Source organism: Dromiciops gliroides, chromosome 1 (genome assembly GCF_019393635.1).
Source record: "Dromiciops gliroides isolate mDroGli1 chromosome 1, mDroGli1.pri, whole genome shotgun sequence".
In the NCBI taxonomy this organism is placed as follows: Eukaryota; Metazoa; Chordata; class Mammalia; order Microbiotheria; family Microbiotheriidae; genus Dromiciops; species Dromiciops gliroides.
In genome coordinates, this window is record NC_057861.1 from 28,072,649 (window position 1) to 28,082,579 (window position 9,931).

Sequence of the window (9,931 nt, forward strand, 5' to 3'; positions counted from 1 at the left end):
GATTTTTATCATTTCTTTTGGAAAAAATAGTTGTATCAAAGAAAATTATAACAAGACAACATACCCAAACTTGTGGAGAAAGAAATCTTAAGGAGGAATTTATATATCTCTAAACACAGTTATTGATAAAAGAGCGCAAAGAAAGGCCAAGACTGGGGAAGAACAAGCCTTGAGGATCTGCCTATGGGACCCAAGCCCAGGGGCAAAATAACTTCGTGTAGTGCTAAGGCGCCATGTTACTCCACAAGAGAGAAGTCTATCCAGTGACCATACCACACCTAGAAGAGAACTTGGATGGGGGAATTTTTGTAACATTCACTCGAGGTTTAAGCCCCCTCTTCCTGGGGCCCAAGGTGGTAAGGGAAGAGTCCCTAGTTTGAGGGGACATTTTAAACTTCAGATCCTATTATATCTTCTCAGTAAATATCCCCTTCTCAAATCTAATTGATAGTGGTTGCTTGTTGATGATATCAAGGAGATATCAACTGTTTCAATTATGCTGGAGAGATATTAATCAGAACCAGGCAATTAATATTGGGAGGAACATATACCAAGGGGCAATAATGCCCCTTGGGGTATTCCTAGAACCCTGAGGGAAGAACGTGATCTGCAAACACAATATGCTTACATCCATGTGCATTGAGACAGTGTGTCCAGAGCCGGTAATTGCTCAGTATGGGGCCTCATCTGGAATAACCATGGGGCCCTTTGCATTTTCAGGGATCCACTTAGAATATCATCTAAAGCACAGGATAGAAGAGCCTGGAATGCTATGATCCATGGGGTCATGAAAGAGTCAGACATGACTAACAACATACCAACATTTAGAGTTATTAGATTCCCTAATTTCAGGATCCATTAGAGAAAAATTGAGAAAAATATAGAAAAAAAATTTTAATGATCAGAAATCCATACTCTCTCCGTCCCACCGCACTGGAGGGAAAAAAAGAGAGAGAGAGAAAAGAAAAAATGCATTCCTTATAACAAATATGTTGTGTCATTTCAGTCAAATGTCTGACTCTCTGTGATCCCATTTGGGGTTTTTTTGGCAGAGATACTGGAGTGGTTTGTCATTTGCTTCTCCAGCTCATTTGACAGATGAGGAAATAGGGGCAAACAGGGTTAAGTGACTTGCCCAGGATCACACAGCTAGTAAGTGTGAGGCCAGATTTGAACTCAGGAAGATGAGTCTTCCTTGACTCCAGGTCTAGCGCTCTATGTACCATGGTGCCACCTAGCTGCCTAACAAATGTGTATGTCAAGTAAAATAAATTCCCTCCATGGCAAAATGCAAAAATGTTTTGAATAATTGCACATGTATAACCTATATCTGATTGCTTACTGACTCGGGGGTGGGGGGAGGGAGGGAAGGATGGATAGAATTTGGAACTCAAAACTTTAACTGAAAATGTTTATTATGAAAAAAAATTTAATATGTTTCATTCCCTATCCTAAATCCAACGCCTCCTTGCCGTGGATAGTGTGTCTCATTATCACTCCTTTTTCTCACCTGATTCTCAGAAAAACCCTAGGAGGGATGCACTCTTATTATCCCCATTTGAGAGATGTGAACGCTGGGCCTCGCCAAGGCTGTGTGACTTACAGTGTCCCGTGCGGTGTCTAAAGCTAACTGCCTGTGTCGGGATTCCTACTGCTGCCCCTCTACCCAACCCTCCACTTATTTACTGTAACAGGATCACAGATGAGGATGTTTAGAAGGACCTGGAGATTTTTAGCCTAGAAAGGGAGAAAAATGCAAGGTGGAGGAGCATGACATCTCTCTTCAAGTGTTTGAGGAGCTGACCCATGGCAGAGGGGTCAGTCTTGGAGAGATGGATGAAAGTTACAATGGCTTTCCTTGAGGGTGGTAAGGCTCAGTCAAAGGACATAATTTACTAACATACTCAAAGGTGGTGTAGGGAATCAGAGGATCCAACTCTGCAGCCAGATGGGACCTCGGAGGCCAGTTGGGCCAACCCCTTCTCCCACTTTCCAGACGAGGAAACTGAGTCACAACATCTCTTTTTTCTTTTCTTTTCTTTTTTTTTTTTGCTTTTCTTTTTTGCGGTGCAATGAGGGTTAAGTGACTTGCCCAGGGTCACACAGCTAGTTCGTGTCAAGTGTCTGAGAACGGATTTGAACTCAGGTCCTCCTGAATCCAGGACCGATGCTCTATCCACTGCACCACCTAGCTGCCCCTGAGTCACAAGCTGCCCCTGAGTCTCAAGCCGCCTCCTGATTCTGCTCCCTGCACTGTTGGTGAGCTCTGCCTGTGACCTCCATTTTGGGGAAAGGTTCTAGATCAGCCATCCCTCATTCTCTAGACTTAGTCACCATGTTCTCAAATGAATGTCTCCTCCCATACCATCAGCTCTTCAGCTTCCCTTCTGATTCAAACCTAGTTCCATATATTTAGTAGCTGTGGGACTCCTATCAGTTTTCTCATCTATAAAATAGGGATAATACTAGCTATTCTCAGAGTTTGGGGGCAACCAGGTGGCACAACAGATACAGCGTTGAGCCTGGAGTCAGGGAGACTCATCACCCTGAGTTCAAATCTGGCCTCAGAAACTGACTGGCTGTGTGACCCTGGGCAAGTCACTTCACTTTCTTTGCCTTCATTTCCTCATCTGTCAAATGAGCTGGAATTGGACATGGCAGACCCCTCCAGTCTCTCTGCCAAGAAAATCCCAAATGGGGTCATAAAGAGTTGGACATGGCTGAAAAAAATGACTGGACAACAAAAAAGGCTCAAGGTTGTTGTAAGGGTAAAGTGGGATCATATTTGTAAAGCTTTATACCCCACTTCCTTTTTATTTTCTTTTTGGTGGGGCAATGAGGGTTAAGTGACTTGCCCAGGATCACACAGCTAGTAAGTGTCAAGTGTCTGAGGTAAAATTTGAACTCAGGTCCTCCTGAATCCAGGGCTGGTGCTTTATCCACTGTGCCACCTAGATGCCCCCTTGTAAAGCTTTATAGAAATATTTACTATTATCTCTGCTCACTTTGAAGCTACAATGTTTATTGTTGGCTCCTTTCCTAAGTTTCCCTCTCCTGTGAATTGCTGGATTTTGTCATCCTGACACACTGCACCTTTTGCTGGATGTGTTGGAGCGGGGATTCTTTTAGGGGTATCAGTTGGACCATATGGCCTGGGAAGTCCCTTCCAACTCTATTTCAATTGATCCCCCAAACTATCTCTAGCTCAGCCCTTGCCCTTGAAGTCCAGTCTTGTGTTTCCAGCCCTCCATGGGATATTACCACCTGTATGTCCCAAACTGAAGTAAATATCTTCTTCCCAAATTTTATTCCTCTTCCATATTTCTCTGTTTCTCAAGGTAACTTTGGAGTTACCTTGATTTTTTTCATTCTCTGTCATCTCCCATATTCTGATAGCTGCAAAGTCCATGGGTTATAATCCTGAAATATCTCTCAAATCTGTCTCTTCTGTCACTCCCATGTCCACCACCTAACTGAAGGCCCTCAGCACTCCTTGTCTATACTCTTGTAATAGATAGCTAAATGGTATCCCTGTCTCCTGTATCTCCTCTTTTCCAACCCATCCTTCATACTGTAAAGAATTAATTGTTATTTGAGGTTTTTATGCTCGGCGTGCACTGGCCTGGGGCTCCACAAACCGCACGGTGCTCCACCCACTGGTTGTAGCCGTTGCCATGGCCCTGGCATTTCACATCATCACCACTCGCCAATGCCTTACAGGGGCCTGGCAAAATTATAATGATTGGAGGGCAGCTAGGTGGTGCAGTGGATAAAGAACCGGCCCTGGATTCAGGAGTACCTGAGTTCAAATCCGGCCTCAGACACTTGACACTTACTAGCTGTGTGACCCTGGGCAAGTCACTTAACCCTCATTGCCCAGCAAAAACAAACAAACAAACAAATTATAATGATTGGAAGCCTAGTGAGGGCAGTCATGTGACTGTCAGAGCGGCCATCCAATTGGCTGGGGACTGTGTGGAGTGTGCAGGGAGGAAGGAAGTTTTTTTTTTCTTTCTGGCATTCTGGCTGGAAGCTGGAAGGCAACCGGAGCTCTGCTGTGTATTCTCAGCTGATTCCTGGGTGGTGGTATTTTTCAGGTTGTATAATTTTCCTTTCCCCATTTTATTTCCTTTCCCTTGATCCTGCTGATCCTGTTTGTGTTGGTTTTTTTTTTTTTAAGTTCGTTCTTGTTAAAATAAATCCTGTTCTGTTTTGAGGGAGGCTGCTGGTCTCCTTCCTTGCCCCAATATTGTGGCGAGCCGCTTAGCTAACACTCCCCAATTAAAAATTGGTCCCCACAATACGGAGATCAAATAAGTGTCTTCTATTAGGAAGCCAATCATGTTACATCTATTTCTCCTCCTCCTCCTTCTTCTTCTATTTCTAATTATTCTTCTGTCCCCTCCTTTTTCTTTTAATTCTTCTTCTTTTTCTTCTTCTTCTTATCATCATCATCATTATTATAGATAGCCAGGTAACATAGTTAATTAAGAGCACTGGGTCTGGAGTCACAGAAAGGCCTAAGTTAAAATCTCAGATACTTCCTCGCTGTGTGACCCTGGGCAATTCACTTAACATCTGTCTGCTTCAGTTCTCTCAATTGTAAAGTGGAGATCATAGCAGCATCTACTTCCCAGGGTTATTGTAATGCTCTAATGAGATAACATTTGTAAAGTGCTTCGCACAGTGCCTGGCACATAGCAGGTGCTTAATAAATCCCTGTTCAAAAACTGTCCATGAGGGGGCAGCTAGGTGGTGCAGTGGATGGAGCGCCGGCCCTGGAGTCAGGAGGACCTGAGTTCAAATCCAGCCTCAGACACTTAACACTTACTAGCTGTGTGACCCTGGGCAAGTCACTTAACCCTCACTGCCCTGCAAAAACAAAACAAAAACAAACAAACAAAAAATTGTCCATGAACCTCATTGCCAAGTAGACTACAAGCTATTTCCCAGTCTTACTCTCTGCCCTCTCTCACACCATACCTCAATACTGGAAATAGACTTTCCCCCTTTTTCTGCCTGTTAAAACCTTTCCCTCTGAATGGCTGAACAAATTGTCACATATGATTGTGATGGTACACAATTAGGCTATAAGAAATGATAAGCAGGGTGCTCTCAGAGAAACCTGGACTTACATGGAAGTGAGCCGAACCAGGAGATCATTGTACATGGTAACAGAAACACTGTATGATGATCAACTGTGAAGGTCTTAGCTACTCTCAGTGATATAAAGATCTAAGACAATTCTGAAGGACTTGGGATGAAAAATGCTATTCACCTCCAGAGAAAGAAATGATGGAGTCTGAATGCAGACCGAAACATACTTTTCCCTTATTTTATTTTTCTTGGGGGTTTTTTGTGTCTGTATTTTCTTCTATAACATGACTAACATGGAAATATGCTTTGTATGACTACACATGCATAACCTATATCAAATTGGTTGGCTTCTCAATGGTAGAGGGAGGGAGAATGGGAAAGAATTTGGAACTAAAAAATTTTTTTAATGAATGGTAAAAATTTTTACATGTCATTGGGGAAAAAATAAACTATTTTTAAAAAATCTTTTCCTCCCATCAAAGCTTAGCCTAGGCATTATTTTTTTGCTGAAAACCTGTCCTGGGGCAGTGGATAAAGCACCAGCCCTGGATTCAGGAGAACCTGAGTTCAAATTTGACCTCAGACACTTGACACTTACTAGCTGTGTGACTCTGGGCAAGTCACTTAACCCTCATTGCCCTGCCCCCCCTCAAAAAAAGAGTAAATGTTATTTTTTTACACTAACTGTGTGACCTTGGGCAAGTCATTTAACCCTCATTGCCCCACCAAAAAAAGAAAAAGAAAGAGAAAACCTGTCCTGATATCTCCAGTTCAAAAAATTCCTTATTCCTCAAATCTCTAACACAATTGTATTTTACTAAGAAAAATGCAAAAGTTCTTTTCACAAGTTAATTAACTAGCTGTGTGTCCCTGGGCAAGTCACTTAATCCTCATTGCCCTGCAAAAACAAGTTAATTAAGCTGGGATGTGATCATGGGTTTAGACGTGGAAAGCATTGCCCAAATCTCATTTGACAGAAGAAGGAATAGAAATCCAGAGAGGTCAAGGGCATTGTCTAAAATCACACAGTAAGAGGCCCTTTATAAGCTAGTCTCCAGATTTCTCCCTAGTCCAGATAAAACTTCCTATAGAGTTGTAAAAGAAAGTCACTGTGGGTTTCTCCTGTTGCGGGGCCACTGTAGCTTATAGGTAAGACTGAGTCTGGGGCCAAAGAGCACCAAAGGCAAAGAAAAACCAGTATGAATCAGGTGAGTGAGAATTAGCTGAGTGTTTTATGCTGGTGACTGTTGGTGCTGCTCCCCTTGTCTGTGATTCTCTAGGATACCAAAAAGTCAAGCAATCTGCAGGTTGGAGGACTATCTAGGGGATAGTATAAGCAGGAAGGTCCAGGCATCACACTCAGAAGAGGAAAAATGATGTTAGGAATGTCAGCTCACTGGCTGGAAGAGCAGGGTAAAAATCTAATCCAAGGAACTCAAGTGCCATTTCCCAAGTGGATTCTGGGAGGCCATTTGGGGGAAGGTCAGCGGTGGGGACAGTCAACCATGTCACTGAAGGGTCTCTGGCCTTTCTGTGACTGAATTATACCCCATCCCCTTCCAGAACATTCCTACAATTCTAAGTGACCTGAAAAGAGACATCAGCAAGAGACATTACTTAATTGTAATCTTTTATTTAAGTCCTCTCTGTCTGAGGGCAAACAACAAAAACCATTTTTCTGGGACAGCTGTCCCACTCCCACTTCCAAGGTATGTGCCGTCCCTAGTGCCCTGACCAGGCCATGGGTAGCACTCACTCCCAGGAAGGCAGGTGTCGCAGCACCTCAGTCCATCCATGCAGCCCATGGCGTGCTGAGCACATCGGTCCCATTATGGAGGAGGTGGATTTACTCGTTCACGAGCTTCGCAAATTTCAGCACATTCTTTTTCATCCCCAGCTGACCAAGGGATATTTTGGTAGAAAAAGAGCACAAAAACGATGGAGAGGAGACTCATGAGGAGAAGGATATTGACAATCAAGGCTGATATCAGAACGACGACGGCCGGGATTTTTTTGTAACCTTTCTTGGAGGAGCAGTCTGAAGACTCTGGGGAACCAGCCTGAATGGTGGGGCCAAAGCTGAGAAGGGGCGCTTGGGAAGCCTCGTCGTAGATATCAGACATGACACGAGGGGTGATAGCGGGAGGCACATTGAAGTGGGCCGCTTGAGTAGGAGGGGGGTTTTTAGCAGGGAATCGGGCTCTAACCTCCAGGGCAGCAACGGTGTCCTGCGGAGGGGGGCCACTGTCCACACTGCCCCCAAAGCCCTCCGAAGCACACGTGGGAGGGGCATAGCCATCATCGCAGTGACAATGCTTGAGGTTGTTGCAGACCCCTCGGCCATGACACCGGGTCTCTGGTTCACAATCATATTGCAGCACCTGCACATCAGAGCACGTGCGGTTGAGACAGATCTTCTGGGGGCCACACAAGGTGCCTGCCTTGACGGCCCCTCCATCAGGAAGGTCCACGTCCTCAAAGAGGTCCACCCCCCAGCACCACGTGTCCTCCAGGGGGATCTGGATGAGCGTGTGGTGGTTCCTCATCAGGGGCAACCTGGCAATGCCTTCACACAGCAGCCTCCCACACATGACATGCTCGGGCGCACACTTGACAAAGGCCTTGCGTAACCCTTCCTGGCCACTGCCACAGTTGCCAAACCTGTCCCCCTGCGTGTTCAAGTGGTGGTAACAGCTTTGCCGGGCAGCCCGGGAGCCCTCCCCAAACACCTGCACGCACTGGCTCTCCAGGCTCCTGCACCGCCCCTGGTAGCAGTAACCACCGCCCCTGCACGGGCTGCCATCCTGCTTGTAGGTGTCGGGCTGGCACCACGGGGAGCTGCCATTACAGTACTCGGGGAGGTCACACTCGTCCACGCTGGGACGGCAGGGCGTGGCTGCCTTCAGAAACTTGCACTTGCTGCAGCAGGGCCCAGAGGCACAGGCAGAGCCCCGCCTCAGCCGGCAGGAGGGCAAGCAGCAGCGGTCCTTCATGCAGTCCCCGACGCTGCCACAGTCGCACTCCTCCCCTCTGTCCACCACGTGGTCCCCGCAGAAGGGCCCCCTCGCCACGCCCGCGGCCGCGGGCTTGTCATAGAGGCAGGAGCCTTGCTGGTGTCGCAGGAATTCATAGAAAGCCTCCAAGCTGCAGTTGCTGAAACGACTCTCAAGGCTGACAGTTCCGAGCATGATGCAGGAGGGCTGGTCAGGGCAGATGCAGGCCACGTGGTCGTGCTTCATGCCCAGGTTATGGCCCAGCTCATGCACCATGAGCACGGCAAAGAGAGGGGGGTCTTCATGATAGAAAGATTCGACTCCTGCTGCAAGCCCAGACACGCACGCCCCGTTCAGAAAGGCTTCCCCCAGGTACTCTCCTGGATGGTGTCCCACTATGAGATGGGCAACATCGTGCTTGGCCCGGCTGAGCAGCTCCCGTTCTCTCCAGTGGTTGAAATTGTGCAGGACTTCCCGCAAGTCCTCAGGGATCCTCACCTGGTCCCTCTCTGTCCAGATCTCCAAGCCGATGAGGACCACCTTGACACGGATGGCCTGGCTGTAGGTGTTGACGTGGGCAAGGGCGTCCATCACCATCTGCACCGTCTTGGTCACGTTGCCATTCCACATGTGGAATCGCCTATTGTCCACCACGACAAACATCTCCACGTACTTGGGGTGGGACCAGATGTAGTTGAGAAATCTGACCGGCTCTGCTTCCCAGTGGCTAGAATCCTCATCCCTTCTTGGTTGCAGATGGGGTGTGGACGTTGGGGTATCTTTTCCGTTGACCTTACAGGAACCTCTTACATGCCCATCCACATGGTACAAGACATGTTCAAAATTCTTCGAGGTGCCAATGGGCTCAATGCCATAGACTGATTTCTCTATAGATATCATGCCTTTGAGGCCTGAGCATGTGCTGATGGACACCAGGGACTGCTGCTCACCTTCTACATATCCATCATAATAGCAGTCGTCCTGGACAAAAGGTATGTCCAGGTCTAAGGTGTCCTTGGTGTAGGTGTAGACAGGGAAGTCCTTGGTGAACAGTCCTCTTTTCAACCTCAGCCGAATCACTTGCCTCTTGCCTTTTATTAGTAGTACGTAGGAGAGTTTTTCTAATGATTCTTCCCTGTTTTTGAATGTTCCTAATTTCCTGGGGATGACTATTTCGTAATAAGAGTAATGCCCCTGGGCACAGGATGTGCCTGGGAGAAGCATGCTCACCCACAGAAAGATGATCTCCAGACCAATGATGGAAGAGCCCAGGCCAAGGCCCCAGATGCTCATCTGGGGCCCTCTGAGTAGAGATTTCTTTCTAGTCTCATCCATGGCCCCTTGGCTCCCTGGGAGAGAGACCAGGGAATGTAACTGGAATAACTGGAGCCGTAGCCACAGACATGGCCCGCGGGAAGCAGCGGATGGTGCCTGGGCCTCTGTCCTTGAGTGCTTCACCTTGGGTTCACTGGCATGGTCCTTGTCCCTGGACTTCTGCAGACAGCCTGCAGAGGATCCCAGGTCCTCAAGGGACTCTCTGCTTCCTCCGTCCACCCTCTGCAGATCCCCCGTCTGACCCTTGCCTGGGTCTGCTTCTGTGACCTTCCTATGGCAGCATTGGCTCTAGCGCTTCTTGGGCCATGCTGGGCTCCTTTTGTACCCTTCTCTTGCCCCCCAAAGTAGGCTCCACCGAATAGTCCCCCAGTCCTGAACTAGGCTCAGGACAAAAGGATAAACAAATCAACTCTCACCCCTCCTTTGGCCCTGGTTAACATGAAAAACACCCCTCCCCCACTGCGCCAGGCATCCGTTGCCCTGCCGACTCTTAGAATCCAACAGTT

At 47.3% G+C, this 9,931-nt stretch overlaps 1 protein-coding gene across 1 annotated transcript; it reads right to left on the reverse strand.

Annotated features, from left to right (window-relative positions):
- Positions 1-6,926: 6,926 nt before the first annotated feature.
- LOC122744521 (disintegrin and metalloproteinase domain-containing protein 1a-like) lies at positions 6,927-9,425 on the reverse strand. The gene has a single exon (XM_043990033.1). The coding sequence runs from the start codon at positions 9,423-9,425 to the stop codon at positions 6,927-6,929; it is 2,499 nt and encodes an 832-aa protein (XP_043845968.1).
- Between the last annotated feature and the right edge of the window lie 506 nt (positions 9,426-9,931).

What these genes read in the sequence shown, in the direction of transcription:
- LOC122744521 (XM_043990033.1), bottom strand. Translation starts at nt 9,425, where the DNA reads ATGGATGAGACTAGAAAGAAATCTCTACTCAGAGGGCCCCAGATGAGC.